This window comes from Vanacampus margaritifer, chromosome 2 (assembly GCF_051991255.1).
Source record: "Vanacampus margaritifer isolate UIUO_Vmar chromosome 2, RoL_Vmar_1.0, whole genome shotgun sequence".
NCBI lineage: Eukaryota > Metazoa > Chordata > Actinopteri > Syngnathiformes > Syngnathidae > Vanacampus > Vanacampus margaritifer.
Genome location: NC_135433.1, coordinates 17619757 through 17644905, shown reverse-complemented (window position 1 = coordinate 17644905; position 25149 = coordinate 17619757). Strand labels below are relative to the sequence as shown.

At 39.5% G+C, this 25149-nt stretch overlaps 1 protein-coding gene and 2 long non-coding RNA genes across 3 annotated transcripts; all 3 read left to right on the top strand.

The window, feature by feature from the left end:
• The first annotated feature begins 6126 nt into the window (after positions 1-6126).
• On the top strand, positions 6127-6984 carry LOC144042679 (uncharacterized). Its single transcript, XR_013290944.1, has 3 exons — positions 6127-6342; positions 6673-6749; positions 6818-6984. It is a non-coding gene; the product is annotated as an uncharacterized LOC144042679 (long non-coding RNA).
• Positions 6985-7306: 322 nt separating this feature from the next.
• On the top strand, positions 7307-8572 carry LOC144042680 (uncharacterized). The gene is made up of 2 exons (XR_013290945.1): positions 7307-7422; positions 8371-8572. It is a non-coding gene; the product is annotated as an uncharacterized LOC144042680 (long non-coding RNA).
• Positions 8573-10682: 2110 nt separating this feature from the next.
• Positions 10683-12737, top strand: LOC144042678 (metalloproteinase inhibitor 2-like). Its single transcript, XM_077555558.1, has 5 exons — positions 10683-10749; positions 11338-11414; positions 11481-11583; positions 12090-12211; positions 12408-12737. Exons 3-5 carry the CDS (start codon positions 11481-11483, stop codon positions 12597-12599), a joined length of 417 nt encoding a protein of 138 aa, XP_077411684.1. The 5' UTR covers positions 10683-10749; positions 11338-11414; the 3' UTR covers positions 12600-12737.
• The last annotated feature ends 12412 nt before the right edge of the window (positions 12738-25149 follow it).

The following is a 25149-nucleotide window of genomic DNA, read 5'->3' as shown; positions in this document are numbered from 1 at the left end:
ATGAGCTGGCTGAAGTGGCTGGGGAGAGGGAAGTCTGGGCTTCCCTGCTAAAGCTGCTGCCCCCGCGACCCGACCCCGGATAAGCGGAAGAAGACGGACGGACGGACAGCAGAATGTCAACATTCCCTCATTCGGACTCAAAAGAGGTCGACACAAGCAGATAGACATTTCAGAGAAAAATTCCAACGGGATCTTCATCGTCGCAGATGGCTGGCGCAACATTAAGCAAGGGTTGTGTGGGAAGATTGGACATTATCATTAGAATAAGAAGCAGAAGCACGCAACAATGAAGCATCCCTTTAGCCGTGAGAGAAAGTTGTTTAGCGGTTATGTGGCATTAAAGAACAATGTGATTCATTAAAAGATTTTTCAGTGGAATAAGCATATGTGTACCACATGTTGATAGTTAAAGGATGCCCCCTTTTCCGTGGGGTGTCAGGGAGTTTGTGGAGAATCAATACTTCGCTTCATACGATGTGTTGTGGTTATGTTCAAAGTTGTACTGAGGGGTTTCCAGAGATACCAGATTGGCATAGTCAATATGAGAAAGTCTGTCGTGATGTAGCGACAGATGGAGATGCGTTCCCACTTTGAAGCCATCTCGAGATGATCTTTGTTGAATGAAAAAAGGGCGTTGTCAGCCTCATTAGGACCCCAGGGTCGACTACCCGAGGCCCTAGGATTGGTCACTGGGATTATTCTGCCCGTAAATGTGACTCAATCTTTGTTGAATGATATCCTCAATAGGGGCAGCTGGACACTGGATCAGTAGATGTGGTTTTCCGGTCGGGTCATCAGGTGATTATCAGGTGGTCATCAGGTGGTGGGATTGCTGAGCCCGAGGCGGATCCAGCGGGCCGTGCAGACGAGATGTGGAACCACGTGTCCCCTCCTCTCTGCAGGCGAACTGCACAAGATGCATGGTGGGTGCAGACCATTTTCATTTAGTCACTTTTAACCATACATATTCACAATCATTTATTTTTGAAAGAGCATATGGTTGTTTTTTTGTTGGTTGGGAGTTAGTAAGTGTTAGTTGTTTAAGTTCTGGAGGTCCTGAAACGTGTGTCTCTTCCAATGGAGCTGTTGGAGCCGGAAAAGGTCTGTTTGGTATGACATTCAAACAGAGTCCAGCCATTGGCTGAGCTTAATGACATTCGCACATTCATTAATGCAACAGGGAGAGCTTGTAGCCAATTTAAATTTGATAAGGCCAGTGCTTTAGCAAATTTTTCTTTAATATTTCTATTTATTCGCTCAATCTGTCTTTGGGATTGGGGATAATACACTGAACCAAATCTATTTTAATCCCAATGCCTTTTTTTTACCGCTTGTAAATGTTTGTTTTTTAAATCGGTTCCATTGTCTGATCTAATTTTTCTGGGAAACCCATGTGATGGTATGTAATGATTAATCAAATGTTTTACCACGACATTTGCTGTTTCAGATTTACAGTGATATGCCTCAGGCCATCCTGAAAATGAATCCACTATTACCAACAAATATCTGTATCCTGACACTGGTTTTATCATGTCAGTGAAATCCATCAAAAAACATCTGACCCCAGAGCTGTCATGTCCGGCTGGACCGTGAGCGCCCTGGGGAGGTTTAGATGTATGCATACTATTATACCTTTTGCAAACACTGCAGTCCTGCAGTTCATTTTTATCAATTTGTCTCATGAAAGTATGCCACCAGATGTGTAAATGTCTCAATGTTTCTTCCACACCTAAATGGCATATTCCATGGGCTCCAGAAATTAGATTTTTCAATTGTTTCTGAGATGGAATACATTTACCTTCTTTCCGCCATATGCTTCATCTTGTTGTCTCCCTCTGGACTTACTTTTTCCTGTCACAGCTTGATCACCTCCTGTGGATTATCACATTCAGACTCACTTACAGTTAGTTGGAGTGTAGGTCGGTACCCCGCAACCTTTTTTGCTGTTTGATCTGCTAATTCGTTTCCATTCTTTTAATTCAACATGAACTGTCATGTGTGCATATTTTTCCAGTGGAGTTGATGCATACAGACAAACTTGTCGACCTCCCCCTTCTGATAAAGATCAGCGCTGATCTTTTCAGACACGTCAAGATAGAATCACCAAAGCTGTAGCAGTGGAAAGATGTTCCAGAAGTTCCAGATGGAGCTGTCAGCAAGAGGTCATCCACATACTTACCAGGAACAACAGCAGGGGTCAGTTCAAGTGGAGACAGCAACTGGCGAAGACAGTAGTTAAAAAGTCCAGGTGAAAAGACAAAGCCTTAAGGCAGGCAATTGTAATGCAAAGGAAAGCATTAGCCAGGTCAATGCAAGTGAAATGAGTGTGGATTTGATGCAATTTTGAGACAGAAAAAGTAGGAGTTAAGCTGGCCACATTAATCTCTCGCAGGTCATAAATCATACGAAACTTTCCAATATCTTCTCAACGGGTAAAATAGGCGTGTTATAATCAGAGCCAGAAATTACACACAACACTCCTGCTTTGAGCAAACCATTAATTGTTCCTGAAATGCTAATCATCCTAGCCTCTTATACAGAGTGTTGGGGAACATATATTCGTCCTGGTGTCATTTGAAACACAACAGGTGAGACGTTACAAAGACCAACATCAGTGGGATTCATGGATCACAATGATGTAGGGAAAAATCAAAAAGTAACCATCAAAATCGCTGTTTGTTGTTTCACGTCCATGATGCCAATCCAGAAGCTAGTGCTCCAAAACGAAAGTGGGTAGAAATGTATTAGACTAAATCCAATAAGCATCAAGTGACAGGAAATAGAGTAATTAAGATTGAAATAAATTTTGCCAATCATCCTATTTCAAATTCCCATATGTTGTTTTCAATTTCCTGAAATGCCCCGCGATAGATCTCATCCCCTGATCTGTCATACTACAGAGTGCAATGCATACAATCAGTTACCATATCATAAGATCTGAGGTTACAAACCCAAGGTGACCAGAGAGCTCAGAAGTGCTCAGCTTCGAGCCAACAACTGGAGTCAATATCCACTCCTGCCCAGTAGATGTCGGCAGTGACGGATGCCACATGGCATTGTTCAACAAGCGGGCACTTGGAGGTGGCACTGGAGACAGAACAGCAGTAGGTGTTATCATCCGGAAATTCCAGGATAAGTCCATCAGGGTTGCATTTGATGAGAGGAGATCTCTGCCCAAAAGCAAAACACAAAAGAATGCAAAAGAGTCTGTGAACAGTCACTGAGCATGTGGATTCAGGGAATATCCTTGTTGCTGCTGCGGTTGCTTTTCTCTCCTTGATTGTAGCCACGTGCAGTTTGCTGGCCTCTGCCTCTCCACCCAGATGCTTGAAGTTTCTGTCCGCAATCGTGGGCCCAATGATCAGGCCGTTCACAATTGAAGCACATGTTGGGCCACCCAGGGGCGCACCTTGACCAATGAATGTACCTGCTTGATACATTATGCACTCGGAATCGACAGAGGGAGATGAGATCACAGAGTGTTTACTTCCTGCTTTTTCAAAATTTTCAATTGCACCATAGCAAGTAATGTTTCTGTACTTTTGTGTTTGTCTACCTTAGACTCTTTTTGTTTAGCATGTTCCCTTAAATTATGTTTAATATGTGACAACCACGGGTCAACCTCAGCATCGGGAAGATCCCTCCATGGCCCGTGCCACAGACTTGGGAATGCCCTTCAAAATGGCTGAACGAACGTCAGATCTGGAATGACATACTCAGGGAGGAAAAACAAAGGTTAAATAATTTTCTCGCCTAAGAGCCTAATTGTCAGGGAGAAAAGAGAAAAAAACAATAATTAACAATAAAAAAAAATAAAAAAAAAAAAAGAAGTTTTTTGTTTTTCTCATTCAACTATAAAAGCGGACATAATTGTGTAAAAAGAACACGGATATCACCTGCTATTAACATCTGTTCCGTAACAGCTTACTGCACTCCTTGAAGCCAATTGGCACCACCAGATTGCATGGGAGAAAAGTTCTGCATAAACACACACTCATTTCAATGGTAAAGAAATGTTTGTAACGAATAGCAGAGCTATCAGCGGGGTGCCTGGAAGATTCTTCGGGGTCTTTCAGAACCTCTGGTTCGGTCCATAACGGGAGTCAGGGTGGGCACCTGAAAGACTCCGGACATGACACTTGAATTCTGCCACTTTATTCTGTAATTGAGCAATGTACAACCTGTTTTTCCACTTTCTCATTCGAAAGGCATGTCCCCAGCGCCATTACCAGAACTATCTTATCTTTCACCCCCCCGGAGACAATGAAGAAACCCATCCCCCCTCACAACAAGCTCTCATTCCTCCCCCTCGAGACAATCCTACAGTTTTTTGTTTTTTTTACAGACAACACTAGAACCGCCGCTCCTCCAACACAAGCCTTTTTCCATTTCTCTCATAAATATCATCAAACACACAGTTGAAGACATTGAGGGGTTATGCAGAACTTGCTGATGAGCTGATCATATATCAGATGTGTTGGAGAAGAGAAACCTGCAGAACTCCGTCCCCCAAGGACTGAGTGTGCCCATGCCTGCTCTTGGCTACACTGGAAAAAAAAAACACTAGATAAACTTGAAAATATTTGAGTAAACCGTCACAGTCGATATTTAGTCTTCGATCAACTTAAAAAATGTTTAGTTGGTGTAACCTGAACATTTCACCTTCAAGTAATGTTATTTATTAAGGCAAGGTAAACCCATTGTTTTTGTTTGTCCCAATTTTAAAAAATTAAGTTGAATTAATTAATTTTATAAAGCCCAATTTTACTTTTTGTTTTGTTTTGTTTTTCTCCTCTAATGTCTATTTTTTTTGGCCAATACAAAGAGTTCAAACTTTAAACTGTTGGGCTTATCTATCCACATTTTTTTTCAAAATAAAAGGCCAAAATTTAGATTTTTGTTTTCTTCAATATTTTTTTCAAAATAAAAGCCAAATGTAGTTTTATTTAGTTTTCTCTTCTAATATCGAAATTTTTTGGCCAATCCAAACCGTTCCAACTTCAAACTGTTCGGCTTATACGTACAGCAGGGGTGTCAAACTCATATTAGCTCAGGGGCTGCATGGTGAAAAATATATTATCAAGTGGGCTGGATCGGTCAAATGATTGTATATAACTTAAAAACGATTTCCGACAATTATACGCAGATTTTCGCTATTTGTGGGCTAGCCCTAAATTACGGAGCTCAATTGTAATAAAATTGTTCCAAAAAATAACACAAACGCAAATGGAACGCGGCAACACTTTGCCTGTATGAGTTTTGGACGTTTTAAATCTACCTGTTTTGGATATATATATTGTTCCCAGAATGTATTGTGTGGCACAGTTAATGAAGTTATTAGGACATTAATCCTTCATATGCATTTGTGTTACCAGTAATTGAATTTGTGTCATAATTAACACGTTTATGTTGTTCTATGATTTCAAAAAAAAAAGTTTTTTAAACTAACCATAACGTGGTGGTTGTGTGTAAAATAATGAAATCCAGGACGATTCAAATTACAACTTTTTTTTTTTGCTTTACATTATCGTCTCGCAGGCCGGATTAAACCCCTTTGCAGGCCTAATCCAACCCGCGGGCCGTATGTTTGACACCCCTGTGTTACGTGATGTCAGCAATATATGAAACGCATGCGATTCACAAAGCGGATGTGCACATATTAATAGTGTGAAGTACTCAAAGGGGCCACTCATGAATGAAGCATCAAGGACACATAAATATGTAAAATATTAATTTGGGCTTTTATTTTGGAAAAAATAGGTAGGTCCTACAACATTTTTTCTTTTTTTACAAAATAAAAACCAACATTTATATTTTTGTTAGTTTTTTTCCTAATTTCTACATTATTATTTTTTGCCATTCATCGATGAATAAACAAAATAATTGACGGCTAAATCAATTATTAATATAGCTGTTAGTTGCCACGCTAAACATATTCTTCCCCCCAAAAATGCAATTATGTAATATTTTCATCAAATTTCTGCAGGTAGAAACTGGTTGGATAAGTTGGAAAAGTTTCTCATTCTGTTGGTAATGAAAGTCTCAGGTGAAATCACTCAATCACAAGTGGCATCACTTAATTGTGGGCGGAGTTTGCAGGTATAAAAAGGCCCTCATCAACGTTAACTCATGCAGAGTGAGCCTGTTGGTGTGATACAACAGAGCGCCTTATCTGGTACAACAACCTTTTTGAGTTTGTTTCAGGTTTCAGGATGAGCTGGAAGACGTTTGTGCTGCCCCTGGTGCTGCTGTGCTTGTGGGGGCTCCAGGAGGAAGGAGCACAAGCCTGTCGCTGTTTCCCGATGCATCCGCAGCAGGTGTATTGCCAAACGGATGTGGTCGGTAAGTAGAATAGGACTCCACTTCTGTTATTTATTTGATCTGTTCCTGGGTGCAAATGCTATATTTTATATTACTGTATATAATTGGACGAGTGCGTTTTTGATAACTTAAGCATATGACAGAGATTCTCATTTAATAATAAAGGGCTTCCCATTTAACCCCTCTGACACAGGTAAACAGGCCTTTAGTGTTAATTTAGCATTAAACTGGTGTTTTCAATATAGCGAAACTCTTGAAATTTACCCTGTGACCAAATTATAAAAAAATAAATCTGACCTTTACATCATTTTAATTCTAAGACTTCCTAAGATATGCGATTTCACTTTGTAGTTATCAAAGCCAAGGTTGTTGGAGTGATGCCAGGTGCGCAAGGTAGAGACACAAAGTATGACATCAAACACATGAGGGTGAGATTCCTGCTGTATTTGTGCATCTTTATGAACAATGCAAATTGGAGGTAAATGTTTTTTTTCAGACTTTCAAGGGCACTGAAAAGCTTTTTGGTGCCATCTCCACTGGACCCAACTCTGCAGCCTGTGGAGTCATACTGACCAAGGACACTGAATATTTACTCATGGGTATAAAAAGCATCTTTTTTTTTTTCTTTTTTCTCAAATGTGAAAAGGAGATATTACATGGTAAACCTCTAGAGGACAAATGTCAGCCTTTGATGCTTGCTGAAGGCTTACAAAACACTACCTATGATTATTTTCAGGTTTATTTTTTAAGGCGGTGGTTTCCAAACTCTGCCCTCGAGGGCCGGAGTCCTGCAGGTTTAGGATGTTTCTCTTCTCCAACACCCCTGAAGGTCTGCATAAGCCTGATAATGATCCTGTTCATTGGAATCGGGTGCATTTGCGCAGGGAAATATCCAAAACCTGCAGGACCCTGGCCCTCGAGGACAGTTAGACCGCACTGTTCTAAAGTGTCCCCATCCTTTCGTCTCCTGTCTTGTGCAAATACAGGCAGGCTGACGGCTCATTGCATATTAACGTGTGTGACTTCTATCAGCCGTGGGATGCCATGAGCGCCAGGCAAAAGAGCCTGTTGTACCGCTACAGAAAGGGCTGCGATTGCACGGTAGGAAAATGGATGGATTTTAGCATTAGGAATTTGCTGATTGTTCTCTGTAGTCTCTCATTATCATAGATGTTGTCCACTTTAACATATGGACAAGCACTGGCAACTAGAGATGGGACGTTTGACACTGAGACTCCGGAACATGTCAGCCGAGTGAGACAGACTGCTCGAAACAATGTATCAAAAGCCCCGACGAAACCTCCGTGATCACGTGCTGATGACGTATGCGGCTTTATGCGCGCTAATGAGATACCAGAAATTACATAACTGATTCAAACCTTTTGGCGCGGTGTCAGGCTCACAATTCCCTCATGTAGATATTTGCTTCACTTTATGTTCACCTGGCAAAGTTAGTTATTTGGTATGTTTCCAACAAAAGTACTCCCACAATGATGCATTTAAAGTTTCCAATTATGCATTATTAAATCGCGTGTAGAAGATACAGGCTTGACCCAAATATTTTCCACAGAGTTGCTATAAGCGCTTCTCCAAGACCCTCAGTCACATCTCCCAAAGACTGATGTTGAAATACTTGTCATCTGGCTTCACAGCGCACTATATCCAAATCATGTTTATAAAAATCGAATGAGTAACAGGACATAACATTGAACCATAGTACTGGTACAGTGTCAAAATATTGCAACACTTCCATGTGTACCTGATGATCATTAGACAGACACAAATGTAAGACTGAATGTACTGGTGTTATGTTGGAATATAAATCAATCAGGCGAATCACTTTGAAGATTATAGCTGCTATGACTCCAGCTGACCACCAGATGTCACCGGTACGATCTATCTTATGGGGCTTTGAAACTTCGACTCTTTTTCCAAATCAATCAGCGGAAAGCTTCATTGTCCCATCTCTACTGGCAACTATGTGATTTATTAGCATTATAGTAGGCATGTGAACATGTTGATTAAATCCCTGTTGTTGGTCATCAACAGATCAAGTCCTGCTTCTCCTTCCCGTGTTGCGTGTCCGGCCCGACGGAGTGCTTATGGGCAGACTTGCTGCTGGGCAATGGTGACCAGGCCCAAAACTTTGCTTGCATCAAGAGCAGAAAGGGATTTTGTGCCTGGTCTGCAAAGGGATACCCGGGTGTGGAAAGCCATTGAGTAAAAATGTAAATAAAATGCAACAAATGAAGGTTTCGCTTTCCAACACTGACTCCAAAGTTCTGTACAAACTCGTACACTCAGAGCTAATATGAGCTAGCTTGAGCTTCTTTACTGTGAAGGTGCCCTGCAGTTTACTTTTTTTTTTTTCTCTCTCTGTTGACAACCTTTGTCTTGTCTCTTTGGTTGGTGACATTCACATTGCAAAGCATAATGCCCAGTTTTTTTTTTTTGTTTTTTTTTTTTTTTTTTTTTTTTGGGGGGCGGGGGGGGGGGGGGTGTCTGATCTTGTCAAGTGGGGATAAAGTACTGAATATGCAGTCTGATTTATTTTTAAACTGTCATCAAACAAACTTATGTGCGAATCTTCAAATCCTAAAATTTAAGATCCGTGCAAGCACGCACAATCCATTCACAACTTGTGACGTAACTCGCTGGCGCCTCCCAGTTTAGGTTTAGGAACCAAGACTTCATCTTTCAGTTGACTCGTGTTCTCACGCCTGCCAGTCCTCAACCATGGGCCGCATTTCTGCAATGAGTCCGCTGAAATGCTCCCACGCAGTCAAGCGGAGTGCTTATGTGAAAATACGGTAAAGCTAATCATGTATGAATGGGGCATCAGGTAACGTTTCTTCTTCACACTTCTCAAGTAAAATGTAAAACTTTTCTTGAAGTATTTTTATTTCCCAAAACGTTACTCATGTAAATGTAAGAGTAAAATTACTTGTTACTGCCCACCTCTGTATACCACAAAAGCTATATTTTACTTTGTTTTTGGGTTGTCATGGGTACACAAGTTTGCAGCGGAGGCGCCAGCAGGTGGCGCTGTTGGTTTCAGACAACCACATTCCATTTACACATGAAAACAATACGCCAAAATCGTGATATTTCGAAAATAAAAAACTCTAGCTTGGACACGTGTTGTACATACCTTCAAGTTTTTATTTCATTTTATTATTATTTTTTTTTACAAGTGCTCAATGTGGCCACCACCGGCAGCACAGACAATATCAAGCCGATAAGGGAGGAATTCTCATATTGGCTTGATGTCTGTCTGTGCTGCTGGTGGTGGACACTTAGCACTTGTAAAGCATGAAATAAGAACTTGAAGGTATATGTTATTAGAGCTAGAGATTTCTAAGTTGCTGATGCATGTTTCAGGCAATTAAACCACTACACCAGTGGTTCTCAAACTTTCTGCACCAAGTTCCACCTCAAAATACTTCAAGTAGCCTACCACCATAATGATAAATATTAAAATACAGGGGCAGTGTAGGCCCAAGTGTTCAATGTGAATTAAACATGTTGGATGGATTCAAACAGCCAACTCAAGTTACCACGTATTCTATTTACTGGAATACTCCCACAAAATTAATCAAAATACTTCTCAATGTGCTGAAATAAATACCTGAATAGTTCCCAATGACTGAAATACTCCCTAAAAGTTACCCCAGTGTTGTTAAATTACTGAAATTCACATTAAGTTACCTGAATACTCTTAACTCTATGAAATATTCCCTAAAAGTGACCTAAATACTATATGTAGTAGGCTACTTGAATTATTATATTAGTTATGCTAACATGAGAAACGTGGACTTAACTCCATATAGATTTAAATCTGTGATTTCTTCTTGTACCACTAGAGGAAGGCCGTGTGCCACACTGACAAGCACTGCAGTACACCATCAGTGCGCCGGTTCTGAGAAACTCTACAAACCCCATCATCACTGACGGGATTACAGCAGCGGCAAATAGTCACTAGAGGGCGCTAGGGTGCCGCATAACCATTGACAGTGGTCATCATCATATTACTTTCCTGGAAATGAAATAAAAATTCGTAGTTAGTGATTAGATAGATAGATGGATGGATGGATGGATGGATGGATGGGTGGATGGATAGTGTCCGGTGAAAACAGCCCTTAATCAGTTGACGTCCCTTAATTGTGGACGGAGTCTACAGCTATTTAAAAAAGGGCCCTCTGTGAAGCTGATTTCAGACAGAGCCAAACAGCCACCGGTGTCTCTGTTTTTTTTTTTTTTTTTTTGCAGAACCCAAACCTGCTTTGTTGCTTTCAACAATAGGCTGGACGGTGAAGAACTTTGTGCTACTCCTGGTGCTGCTGTGCTTGTGTTGGCTACAGGAAGGAGCACAAGCCTGCAGTTGTGTCGTAAGGCATCCACAGCAGGTGTTTTGCCAAGCTGATGTTGGTAAACTTAATGGAACTTGTCATAATTGTTTAGATTTAATTTAAAATGTTTGGTAAAGTTATGCGGATAAATTACTGAAATTGTTTTTTGTGTGACAATATCTAATTTTTTCTAAATGAACCATTTTTTCTTTTTTTTGCTCCAATTTTTCTCTAATCAGTGTTAAAATCTCAGCCAAATGACTTTTGATAGGCCGTTTTAATTAAAGCTCGAACTTGATTTTATAAAGCTAGCAATTTGGCTTGGTTAATTAGGAAAACAGCTGTTTTTAATTATGATACCTTTTTAGTGTCACTTGTTACAAAATTGCTGGCAAACCGACTTGGGTTTAATACTTAAATGTTTAAAACGCCATGCATGAGCTTTATCCAGAGGCTGCAGTTGCGCTTTAGGTGAGAGGTGGTAATTGCAAGATAAAAGTGACCAAGTCTACAATGCTCCTTAATAAAGAAGCTTGCTAATGTTAGTGTTTGTCAATTTTCTGTATCATAAGACAGTAGCTTTGCATGACCATGTATTTTGCACATGGCTTTGACTTTAGTCCTGCTCTCTTGCAACCTTTGGTAAATATTTTAAAATGCTTTCCAGTTATCAGGGCACTGGTTGTTAGAAGGAAAGCTGATGATGGCTACAAACCCGTTGAGTATGTCATCAAACAAACAAAGGTAAAAGACTTGTATTAATCTATCTGCCAATTCAACAAATCTAACCTGTTACCCCCTGCCCCTCAGATGTTCAAGGGCCCAAAAAAGGATTTTGATGCCATCTATACGGCATCAAACTCTGCAGCATGTGGAGTCGCTCTGGAAGCCGGCGTCACGTACCTACTCATGGGTAAAATGTTCAACCTTCTTGTATTCATAGGAAATGTTCTCTTCCAGGGCATGACTGTTAACAAAATCTTTGACATCAATGTAACATTTCAACACTAAATGATAAACCAAAGTTGAATTGCCTATTTGTGTTAAAAATCAATTGTGCCAAAACTAATTTCAGATGAAAGTTAAAAAAGAAAAATGTTTCACAGATTACTTCAATTAAATCAAAAAAAGGAGCTTTGCTTACTGTGAACTTACTTTCTCTTAATGTTCGCTATCGATTTGTTGACCAAAGCTACGCTTCTGCTAACATGTTGGAAAGGGCACAATGCTGTACATTGATGCAGACACTTTTTTTTCTTTTCTTTTTTTGCTTCACACAATGTATAAATGGAGCCGACTAATCAGCAGGGGTTTCAAATTAAAAAACTTATTGTACCTGTTAGCTTCTCAAATGTAAGCCTGTTGCTTGCCCTGTAATGTTTTCACAAATGATTTTCCCCCTTCTGATATTATTTACAGGCCGACTGGAGTCAGACGGCTCGCTGCACATCACTTTGTGTGACTTCTTTCAGCCGTGGGTGTCGTTGAGCTTCTCGCGAAGAAGCTTGTTGCGGCGCTATCAAATGGGCTGTTCTTGCCAGGTACAATGCAAAGAGTCAATTTATCTGTAGTAGACACTAACTTCAACTTGTCTCTTGACAATTTGAGAGAAAAAAAAAACACTATTCATAGGCATTTAATAAATGAGGCAGGTTTTAACTGCTTGAGTGATCATTAAAATTGTGTGTGTATGCAAACAAACATGTTGATGCTATCCCCATCTTTGGTCCTGTGCAGATAACGCACTGCACCTCCCTCCCATGTGGCATCAGCAGGCCGGCAGAGTGCTTGTGGACCGACTTCCTGCCGGTGAAAATGGCTAGCGGCGAGCAGGCCCAAAACTTTGCTTGTATCAAGAGAGGCTACGGCTATTGTGCTTGGTACAGGGGGGCGGACTCATCCAAAAAGCTGTTCAAGGGCATCAAATGAAATCAAAGAAACTTATAATAAAATCAATGCGGTGTGTTTTTTTCTTAGCCTGTTTTAAGTCAATGAAATGGTCTGTAGAAAAAAACATTCTGTGAACCACTTGCTACTGCAGCAGACATAATTTAAAATTATTAAAGAGCCCTTCGATGAAACTGAATTACTTGAATAAATTGTGATGTGTGAAAATGGCTCTTGGATTTTTTTTCTGTATTGACCAAGGAAGAAGAACCAGTATGAAAAAGACTATGACGTGTGTTCATAATCATACAAATAATTTTGGTATTAATATATCCGCTCTAAATTATTAAACCCTAAAAATGAATGCAAAGGTTATATTGGTAAATGACTTGCACTTGTGTTCTGTTCTGGATTCATACATGAAACAAGCCTGAACTACATGCATGTATTTGTCTCACCAAATGTGATACATCACAAGTCATGAAATGATTTTGGATGGACCCTGTGTCTGGCACATGACCTTTCAAGACTGAGAAGAATGAAAGTAATGAAAGAGAAAATGCAAAAAGGTCACTAGTAGAACTTGGCAGACACCCTCACCACCATTTTTTGTTTCCATATTCAAGATCATGTTCATGATTAGGACAATGGACATTTTGGTCTTTAATAAAGCTCAAGTGAGTGTTTTTGTTTCATTGAGGAAGGAGGCTAGAATATGTTGAGAAAACTCAGACACAAAACTGTGAGGCAGACATGCTAACCACTATAAACTCTAATCCAAAACACTGGAACATTGCCAACTTATTTTGCAACGTTGCTCTTAAAATAATTCTTACACAAGATTAGATGTAAAAATAATAATGCGCTTGACATGTATGTGCATGATCCTGCACCAGATGCCTTTCCTGACACACCAACATAAAGTTAAATTCACTTCAGCTCCAGAACAAAACTGTCAGCTCTTTAGTCAACCCAAATCCAATCTTCAACCCAAAGAGCTGTCTCAAAATCCTTAACCCAAAACTTGGCAAAAAGTAACCCAGTGTGCTCAAAATTTTGCAACAACTCAGTGAGTGGCTTGAAGAAAATAACCCAGTACGACGCGTATTAGGGCCACTTATAATGATTTTTTTTTTTTTTAGAGTGTGGGGGCAATTTTCAGAGAAAAAAACTTGCAAATTTACTATTTTTTTCTCACAAATTTGCGAGTTAAAGTGGCAAATTTAAAAAACTTCCGAGAAATGCACATAGCGTACTAGTCGACTGTTTGTGCCAATACTTTTCGGTCTGATTTCCAAATAAGGAGATTGTAATTGCTTTAGCACAGATTAACCATATCATGTTAAGCATTCGCTCTTTGAACCGTTATGTACGGCCACTGGCCAGCGAAAAAGACGCCTCGCTTTGCGAAGGTCCACACCCGGACTATCAAGCATTTTACTTGTACATTTATGTTTCCAGGATTATTATTGACACATTCATACATTTTGGTATTTTATTTGTACAAGTATCTAAATTGATGTGTCAAATCTGCTGCTCTCTGTCATTCACTTGCATTTTCCTATGGTATGCTAGCATCTGATTGGATAGTGTTAGTCAGCTGATAGAGGATCAGAAAGTGTTGTCGCTCTGGGTGTGAATGAAAAGTAAAGTTTTAATTTAAGAATGAGTCCGTCTCCATCCTGCCTTTTTATTTTATAAACAGTGTCTCATTAACCACCATCAAATCCTCACATGATTAGACTATAGCTACGCTACCTGTATTTCTCGTAAGTTTCTGAGTTTTTTTCTCTCAAATTTGCCACTTTATCAAGTGGCAAATTTGCGTGAAAAAAATTCATAAATTTTCATAAGTTTTATAAGAGTTTTTTTTCTCTGAATATTGCCCCCGCCCTCTGAAAAATAAATATTTATACGTGGACCCAATACACCGTCATAAAAAAGTGACATGAGGAGTCATTCCTTTGCTTGCTAAACCAAAGTCTCATGAGTCTCATTACATTGCGTGTGGAATGTGCTAAGGAAGTTGAAGAAAAAAAGTGATGGCAGCATAAAGGTGTGAGTAAGGAGGGATGAGCGTGGCGGTGGAGCCATCGACAGCGGCAGGACGGCGGCGCTAATGCGAGCTCTACGTGTGTAACCTCACTCTGGGCAAGCGCCCTGATTAAACAATGATTTATAGGCCCGCTGGAGCCTCTCTGCAATCCGTCCCCGCAATGAGATTCTTTTCCTCTGCCGCTCCGGTGAAACATCTCGGGAGAGCATCCGGACTGGACAATGTGTAGTTGAGAAGGGGGTGGGGCATTAAATGCTATCATCATGATGGCTGTGGTGGGCTCACGGGAGCATGCAGGCACCTATTTGTCTCTCTCACACACACACAAACACACAAGGCGCACAGGTAAGGCTGGCTGTCTTCCTTGGTGGAATAAAGGCCGACTTGTTTTGAGAGGTGAGGCCTCATATTTGACTTTTGTCATGATTCGCCTATATACAGTGCTCAGCATATACAGTATGAGTACGCCCCCTTTGAAAAATATAAATATTTTATTCAATATCTCAATTAACCTGTTATTATTATTATGTTTTGGAATTTTTCATTTTAGTTAGTTTTTATTTCGTTTTGATTTTTGGTTTTTAAATTTAGTTAGTTTTAATTAGTTTTCAAGGTGGTTCTGTTAGTTTTTATTAGTTTTAGTTATTTCATAAATGCTTAGTTTTAGTTTAGTTTTAGTTTAGTTTTAGTTTAGTTTTAGTTTAGTTTTAGTTTAGTTTTAGTTTAGTTTTAGTTTAGTTTTAGTTTAGTTTTAGTTAAAAAAAAAGTGTTTTCACTATTTAAAAAACACCATGGGAGCAACGTCATCTGAAGGTGCTTTTGTATTGGCTGCTGCTAGATGATGTCACTTTTGTGTGACACACTTTCAAAAGTCCTTATTGCGGTTAATATCAAAATAAATCTTCTTAAAATCACATTTAAAATCAAAGGCTTATGCATTAAATGTATTACCAAAGACTAAAACAAAGGACATTTTTGCTATAATTATAGTTAGTTTTAGTTAATTTTGTAAACATAAAATGTAATTACAGTTAGTTTTCGTTTTTTTTTTTTTAAAAGCATTTTCGTTTTTATTTTATTTCTTTATCAAAATTGTTTTTTGAAATTTAGCTTTAGTTTTTTTCGTTAGTTTTAGTTAACTAAAAAAAAAAGAAACATTTTGACAACCTATTTTCTGTAGAATATGTGCTTAACTCACAACATGAAAGTAAGGTAATAGAATACATACATTACAAAATCTTCAGCCAAATTAAATTAACTTGTGCAAAAAAAAAAGCATCCCACAACAAAAATGACTACATCTAGTATTTCCTATGACCTCCATGACTTTTATGGGTAGCAACATGTCTGCTAAGCCTTTTTCTCGTGGTGTGCTTACTGTATTTGTCCAAAATGTTCTTTAACAAAAAAAATTAAGAAAACCACTTTTTGTGTGTGTACTACTTAATTAACAAATTTTATTTGCATTCAATGCCCCCCCCCCCCCCCAAAAAAAAGTATATGTTTCAATAGCATATATGTATCTTCTGTATTTCTGTGCATGTGAACAATCTAAAGAATGTTCTATTTTGGCAAAGCATAGTAAATAAGAGTGCTTTAATGCCCAACAGTGTATAGTTGATTAGACATAAATATGGTAATATGAATGTGTGTGCCACTTGGTACAAAAGTTTGATTTTGATAAAGCTATATGTTGTTTTGGTGGCAGTGCTTCATTTTGCAAGATATGTGAGGGATTTTGCAGTTCAGGTGTGTGGCTTTGTCAATTGTGTTACGTATTTTGATCAAAGCAGCCTAGCATGCAAAATTGTGTTTTAGCAATTGAAAAAAAAAATCTGTAATCAACACTGGTGTGACCACATTACACGATCAGTGCTACAGTTTATAAACAAATAGCTGTGACGCTTGCATGCTACATACTGTACATAATTGTGTAAACAAAAGCAGCAAGAATAGCCAGCAGTGTTGTATGTTGACAAACTGCACATGATTCAATAAATCAACAACAGTGGAGTGACTATTTTGAAAGACTAATATTAACATAGAAACTTGCTATACTACATACAACATACTGTAGATATGCAGGGGTGAATGAACAATAGCAGAAAAATTAGTCGGCGGTGTTGTGTTTAGCGGGGAAACTTTAAATCAATAAATTATCAGAAATCGAGGGGCCAATTGCACATGGATAGTTCTAGATGAACTTGCTACAGGGTACTATAATAATAATAATAATAATAATAATTTGTTTTCAAATTTTTACAATATTAAATAGGTCATGCCACGCCTTACAGGAGGCTGACATGTTTCGCCGCCATCTTTCTGCTATGGATACCTGACGGAGAAAAAGTTGCTTACAGCAAGTGTCGGACCCAATGGGTCGACCACCATTACCTTATCTGGGGCCTGCAGGTGGTCATCACTCATCACTGAGTCCCTTGATTCTGGCTCTTACCACTTGTCTCCCACTGCTTTGCTCTTGTTAGCTTTTGATAGCTTCTCCCACTAGTTACTTTTGTCAGCTGCTCCTACGCGCCACTCATGCTTTTTCACAATTAAGTGTCAAAAATACATTTAGGGACACATAAAGTCATCTCTGATTAGAATTTTCTGTTGACTTGCGTAATTAGTCAGGTTTCCATTGAATTGTTTCGGCAAATTTATTGAAAATGGACGTGCGACTTATGCCCGTTTCCATCTGTTTTTCTTTTGCGAATATTGGGAGGGGACTCCGCCGCTGTAGGTGGCGGTATACACCATTAGGAGATGTGATCCACCAGTAATTTAAAAGAAGAAGAAGACCAGGACGCGACTGCGCCGTACAATGGCGTCGTATGAGTTTATTTTTGTAATTCTTGATAAACCATAGCGTTTCTTTGCTGTTTTCCATCTGAAATAACATTAATATTCGCTTCTTTAATTAATTCCAAAAAGATTTATGTTTCGTCGTCCCACTCAAACATACCTTACTATATCGTCTTAAATTACTTTGGGACTACAAACGTACGTATGAAGTAATATTCGGTCAAAACGTGCGACGTGTATCCGGTCCCGCCAGCGGTTATTCACAAAATGACACAACGAGGAAGGGAGGACCAAGGCGCAGGTTGGCCTCAACCGCAGCAGTTCATTCACAAACTCAAAATCACCTCTAGCAGAGGGGAAAAACGCTGAACACAAATTGCTCAAAACAGGGCACTAAAAAAAAGAAAAGAAAAAGGGACAACTAAAGGTGCTCCACTCAGGAGAGAAAAGGAGCAAAGCAAGGCAAGGCAAGGGCTGTGAGAACGCTTCCATGCACGACGTGTGACACAAAACCTGTTTCCATAACATTAATTTGCATTTTTCTTTTGTCAATACGCTTCAAAATCCATCCCCTCCAAGCGTAAAAACTTTTTTGCGAATTTGGTGCCCTTTTTTGAGTTTCTGGCGTTTCCATTCAGTTTTATTTTTCTTGAAAATTCAAATAAAAATGGGTGGATCGAACCCAACTACTGAGAGCCAGCAGATGGGGTTGAAGATTTGGCGGGCTGAAGAGCTGAAGCTGGTCGTCATTTCAGACAGTTTTGAGTTTTGGGGTATTAAAGGTACTGTAAATTTATTGTAAAATGACTTGTATTTTTAACCACTGGTAACCTTATCTTGGTAGCTTCAACTCATCAGTATGTTTTTTTTAACCCCTGTTGGGTCAGACTTTTGATCCAGCATGCTTGGGGTTAAATCCTCAACCCAAAGCACTGGCAGCAAATAACGCAACATTGGATTGGTATCGTTTTGGACCCAGTGCTGCGTTAGCTATTTCACCCAATTTGGTTTACTTTTTGAGTCTTATTTACAGTGAAGTGACAACATTACAACAATTCTTTATAAACATAATATTATACTTTACTTAGAATGTTGTACACAGTACGTATGTAGTCATGAAAGGGAAAAGCAGCAGCAAGACTTGTTAGGGGCTTATATGTGATGATTATAACTATACCAGTACTCCACACTGTATGCATGAGATTCAATCAAAAAATAAAAGCACTACTACAAATAATCGAATTGGCATAATTTATAAAATATTGGGCTTTTCAAATGTGCCACAAACATTGGCAATTAGCATGTCTGTGGGCTTTTTGGAGCTAAAAAAGAACAAAACAAAACAGAAAAATAAGCGGCATTCCTCATTAGCACTGCACTCGGTCACGGATGAGGAAGCATGCACGTGAGTCGACGTCTTTCAAGTGGCTTCAAACGCCGTCTTTCGTGTGACACGGTGACAGGAAGTTGTGCTTCGCCAGGATGATGGATTCAGCCATTTTCGCCTTAGTGTGGACATGATGCATTCTGCGTTTGAGTCGTATCTATGCTGCTGATTTGAGTGCTGAGGGCTCCAGATGATGATTGTGCCATTGAATGTCAATGCATCATCACCATCAGTATCCATTCAACCTTTATGTATAGTAATTATTCTCAACAGGGCGGAGGTTGTGTTGAAGGCAGTTCCAGCCCCAACCCCACTGAAAATGTTTCTAGACAATAAAATACCGCTTGCAGCTATACAAAAAGTTAATTTAAGAAATAAATATAAAATTTAATTCATTTTACTGTCACTTTTGTATGGTTTCATTGTAAGTTTGCTTCGGGGTCCATGAGATGAACCTGCAAAAAAAAAAAAGTTTGCAAACCAAACATTTTTTTTATCCTAACTTAAAATTTGGGGAGTTTATAAATAATTTATTCTATATATGCTGCACTCATTGTGACATTTAAGGGGATTTTTTTTTAATGTATTTACTATGTTCATTATAGTTGAAAATTCTGAATAAATATATTTCAATTATGTTAAATTACTGGTTACATTTTTACTTAAATAAACGAATTAATCCTTTTGACAAATATATTTTTTTAATTCTAAACAAATGTTTTCATTTTACCCCCTAAAAATCTGAAAAAATCTATTTATGGTGTAAATGTACTTTATCATGTAATTTATTGTTTGTTGACGCTGATTGTCTGGCAAAAATCATGTGATACTACAGCATAACACTTCATACAAATGCCCCCCCCAAAAAAAAGTAGATGAGGTGTGCTGTGATTGTCTCACTTTTTTATCTTTACATTTTAATTTTATTTTATCGTAGCCACGTAGAATATTCTTGTGAGCTTTACCTGCCTCCTTCAGCAGACACGCGTATGCTAATTTTAATCATTATGAATCCCAAAAGCTGTGCGCTGGTTAGCATCCTCATGTTAACCTCTGCCTGCTGCCGTGTGCTCCCACTTTAGCTTCCGCTGTGGGCCTTCCTAGATGTTCCATGGGGGCATCGTAAACAACCTGAGTGGTTGACAGAAATCTAATTGCTTTCATTCTTAAGATAAAAGGTAATTCACATTGTGACATAAAGTATTACTGCCAATACACACTATTTAAAAAAAATAATAATAAGACTGGAGATGTTCTCCCTCTCGCGTCCAAACTGCAAATGAATGGGGCTTCCTGCTCAAGCCACCACCGCCAGTTTAAAATGGCCACCAATAAATCAAGCGCCCATATTGATTCAATTGTATTTTTATGTGTATTTTTTTCTTGTATTTTCCAGTTAGTGAATGATAATAGAATGATCACTTTGTCAGAATGATAGTATGACCCGAGCGCTGTTGCCATGGCTCCGTGAGAAGCGGCAATCTTTTAAAAAAAATTTAATAAAAAAAAGATACATTATTCTCTGTGTTGCCATGGCTACGGCCAAGCAACCCCTCCTATCATATCCCAGATAAGAACATCCATTGATGGCCGATTCCCGCGGGATTACGGCGGTGCGGGTGACAGTAAATGAGATGAGAATATATAGCAGCACTGGGAAGAATTTAAATGTAAATTATGAATGCGGGAAAAATTCAGAGCACCCTACAAAAAAATAGCATAAAAAAAAATTCTCTCTGATGCTTCAGTAATAAGCTTGCAGGATTTGCATTTATCATCTGCTCTTTGTAAAATGATCTGATAAATAAAGGGATACATTTTCCAGTAATTAACCTTGAGTGGAAACCAGCTTGCTACGTGGATTCACATCATCATCATGACACAGCATCTGAACAGCATACTTAACAAGTTAATTATTCAGGAACCTTCATTACAAATGTGTTTCTAAATGTGTCCCTGCGCTCCTCGCTGCTCAGCATTCCCCATCCAGACGCAAACTTTTCCAAACTTTTTAAACGTGTAGTATCTTGACTGCAGTGTGACTGGGAGGGAAATATTACAAATGACAAACTCCCCCAAAAAGCAACCACATAATTTTGCTTTAAGGTCGGCTAGCTTGATGCTAACACATAATGGGAGACATCATAGACAGGCAAAAAAAAAAAAAAAGCATCTGTGTTGCAGTGGCATAACCCTCTAAACAGTGGATATTTGAACACAAAAGTTGGATGAACACAAATAAACGATATAACAATACATTACAATATCCACTGAATGAATTAACAAGACGCCAATGAAGCAAAGCTAATATCAACAGCAGTGCCAAAGACAGGAGTGACATGATTATGCACTTCTAAGTTGATTTCTGTTGTTTGCATGATCCTACTCGGCACCACAGCCGACGCAAGCGTGCGATCAATAACCTGATAAGGTGATGTCATCCTGAGGGCTTGCTAATGAGCTTGAGAGCTGCTTAAGAAGTCCAGAGTGGTTGGAGCAAAGAACCCTTTTCACCTGGAGATTTGTGATGGGGGCGGGGCCTTAACCTTCACTTGGGTGGGACTATTTGAAAAGTGCTGTCAAGGCAAACAGCGGGATAATTGCAGTGTTTTTTTCTTTTGGGACAAGACATTGAGATGCTCAGCGGACGGCGGCGAGCGATGCTATTTGCACGGCATGTCCCCCCTATTGTGAGGAGACAAAAGTAAGTGATGCGAAAGAAGCGCCTTTGATTTAAACAGCTCGGGCTAAATGTCAGCGGCAATTAGCTAACAGTGAGGTAGCGGGGTAGCCTGCTGTTTCTGTGGCCTTTGAGGTGATGCTTGACTTTTTGTACTTGTTGCATACACAAGAAAAAGAAGAAAAAAGTAGCAGGAACTATTTGGCCTCATTATTATCAGTCCCAACTCCTTTTTGTAGGTATTATTATAACCTGCAGAGGCAGCAGGATGGACTTATGCTCAATTACTTGCACACAGACACATTTTCAGAAATAACAGATTTTTATAACAGAAGATTAACTGCTTAATTTCCTCCATGATTTACACGTGGCAGGGCTAAGTCCCTGTCACGTGCAAATCATGGCCTGTGGGCACTACAGTACAAGATGGCAGCAAATTCTGTTTGGATTGATTTGTTCACTGTCATCTGTGACGACAAAGAAAAACAATCAGCAAAACATCAGCAACATGCATCTTAGCATGTGCACAATCATGATATACACGGATTGAGAAAGACCGTCTGTACTGACCCAGATCGACGGACGAAAACCGTTTTCGTGACTGTCATAAAGTACTGTTGTGGAGTAGATCTTTTCCTCCGCGTGTTCATTTGCTTTCGGGTAGTGAGAATGTTGGTTATCTGGATAGAGGCTGGAGATCGATGAATAGTTCCTTCAAAGCTTTTATTTCTACAGAATATTCCGGGCACTAGTGAGTTACAGACAATGGCTGTAGTCTCTCGCAAGTGCGAAGATTACAGAGGACTTACAATATTCTTATACTATCTTGAAGGGCGTAACCACACAGTCTCCAGTAAACGGTTCAACTGGAGTTGACCGGACATGAGATCAAAACTCAAGGACATCATTCAAACCCAAAGCCCATTTGAAGAATAGAGGAGGTTATTCAGTCATGACTGCACCTGGCAGAAATTGCGATAACACGCACAAGGATACATCCGCAGAACAAAGCTCTACTGAGGAAATGAGGAAATTAAAACCGTTATGACTAAAACTGGGCAGAAGATACATTTCAGTACTTAAAGAAAATATGGAAGCACTCGCCGGAAGGTGGGCATCCGTCAATGATGGTCTGTCGACGGTGATGCCAAGCACAGACTGTCACAGTTTCATCAATAGTATTGCTAACAAGCTGGTATGCACTTTTGACAAAATAATGTTCTGGCACTGAAAGATATTATAACATTTTTAATACCTAATTTCATAAATCAACTATTGTTACACATTATGAACATTTTAATTCTTCACATTAATCTTGTCGAAATGTTTTGTGTCCTGAGCAGAGCAGATGATGTCGACCTCGTATGGTCTGGCCTTAAGCTGGGTCATATTATTTAGTCTAAAAAAGTTCCTTCTCAGCGCTTTGTGCGAAAACACATTTCGGTCTTGAAAACAAAATTTGCTTTGAAATAACACACACACACTCTTTACTTTCTTCATCAGTCACGGCCACTGTAAATTTGGTTCAACTTGTTTGTGAGATTTTGCTATGGGAAAATCCTTCAACTATATAACACATTCTGTCTCAAAAACATCCACCTGACCTTGTTTACGCCATCTGCTCACGGAAAAGTACCAGAGAGTACGTTTAGTCTATAAATGAAAAGGAGGAGGTCTTTTTAACTATAAGAAGCTATTGTACACGTAGAAGAGCACATTTAACGCTCTGAAATCCCACGTTCTTTAAGTGATGATAGGGGCGTTATTTGTCCAGAGACTCTCTGTTTTTATTAAATCATTTTTGCAAAAGGTGTATTTTTCTTACATTAAACCTATCTTCATTTTTGGAACACGCAAAGAGGACAAAATTCCTCAAAATTCTTTCAGCACTCACAAGGTTTTGCTCTTTGTGTGTTTTAAAATAAGGTAATAACAAAACAATGGATCCGCATGCAACCCGGCAGCGGCGGCTTATACAAATACTTAGTTTCAAACTAATCCCACGAGCTGCGTGATTACAGGAAAGCACCGTTGTCGTGTTCTCTGCAGGATTTAGCTAAAAGTTAATTTACTCCAGCGTGCCGTCACGCCTCTGTTCATTTGCAAAGCGACTCCCTTTGCGTCTTCTCCCGTCACGTAAATGTCAGACGGCCGCAGCCAGCCAATAATGAAATTGTTTGGTCGTTTTGGAGTCAGAGTGTCCTGTGTTTTGTTTTAAGCCTCGTGAGGAAGCAGGTTTGGCCTGAAGAAACGCAGATGAACATATTAAATCACCCACTGTTTTTTTCACAACGTTAAAGACGGATAGAAAAACTCTCTTTATTAAATAATGTCTTTGGTTACTGCATCGCATTTCGCTACAGAGAAATAACTCTGTCAGGACTCGATGAATTGGCTTTCTGGATGAGGCAATTTTAGAGTCACTGGAGTGTAATAAATGCCCACGATTCTGCATTTAAGGGGAAAAAATGTGTCCATGAAAAATGACTTATTATTCATTACGGGAACACTTTTTAACTGCAATTTGCCATTGAAGGGACTTTTGTTTGAAAGACATTGGAAATAATCTGGTCCGGGGTCAAATTATGGACATCAAAAAGATGCATAGGCAATTATTTTGTCACCGTAATAGTTGTAACACCCATGAGTATAAAAAAACTAACAAATACTGATAATATCAGGACAAAAAAGAAGTAAAACACTAGACCTCTAGGTCTGACCAATTCAAAAACTAAATTTCCATCATTGCTCAAGAATCATCTCTTCTCGCGCAGGTTTAACGTTTACAATTGGCAGTCATGATCATTTCCTGAGCAGATTGGGGAGCAAGCATTTGTAGGTGCCCACACCACAGGATAATCTTTCCTTCAGGCCTTTGCTGATTTGGGTTGGAAGTAGAGAATCAGGCTCAAATTAGACCCGATTATCGGTATGTCCCAACAACTAGAGGCCTGATTCTGTTGCGTTTCCCCCCCTTCCCCAGGTTGTATATTTGTGAAGGAAGATTGGGAAAAAGATGAGCAGCGCTTGCTGCCAATCGACAGCTGCGTTTCTCCTGACAGCACTCGGGTGTGTGTTGACACGTTTCGAGTGTAAACCCGCATTTTTTAGCCTCATCATTTGTCAGACGCGGAGAAGAAACAGTACAGAAGCGCAACCTCCGGTGCGAGACATAATTTAGTTGTATAATGTCACAGGTTTTTTTTTTTGCAGAGTTTGCAGAAGAACGCTGTCAGCTCTCCCGTGTCGCGGGCCACGCTGCGATCCTATAATCTGCGCAACAGCAAGAAAGTTTGGAGATCTCCTTGAAGGTGTTTCATTTCCACACGGGCCTGGCAAGGTTGCTGATTCTCGACGGTTGATTTGAATTTAAAGAGGGCTGATTTATTGTGAATCACCAAGGGACTGTATTCTCTGGAAGCAGCTGGCGGTTTAACAGCGATTAGGTGGCGGCGCAAATGGTGCACACGCAGGCACGACAAGACGGATTTGGGCTGGATGCGCATAGTGGACGTACAGTACGGCGCTACGTGATTTGCATAAGAGCAGAACAAAGAGGCTGGCGTGTGTTTGAATGCAGAGAGAAATGGCAGCAAGTGTGAAGACAGGCTGCAAGTGCCACTTAAGCGACACTCGCTCATCAATATGCACATAATTGCTCTTC

What these genes read in the sequence shown, in the direction of transcription:
- LOC144042678 (XM_077555558.1), top strand. Translation starts at nt 11,481, where the DNA reads ATGTTCAAGGGCCCAAAAAAGGATTTTGATGCCATCTATACGGCATCA. An exon ending in CGTCACGTACCTACTCATGG is followed by an intron (nt 11,584 to 12,089) that starts GTAAAATGTTCA and finishes TATTATTTACAG; the next exon opens with GCCGACTGGAGTCAGACGGC. An exon ending in AAATGGGCTGTTCTTGCCAG is followed by an intron (nt 12,212 to 12,407) that starts GTACAATGCAAA and finishes GGTCCTGTGCAG; the next exon opens with ATAACGCACTGCACCTCCCT.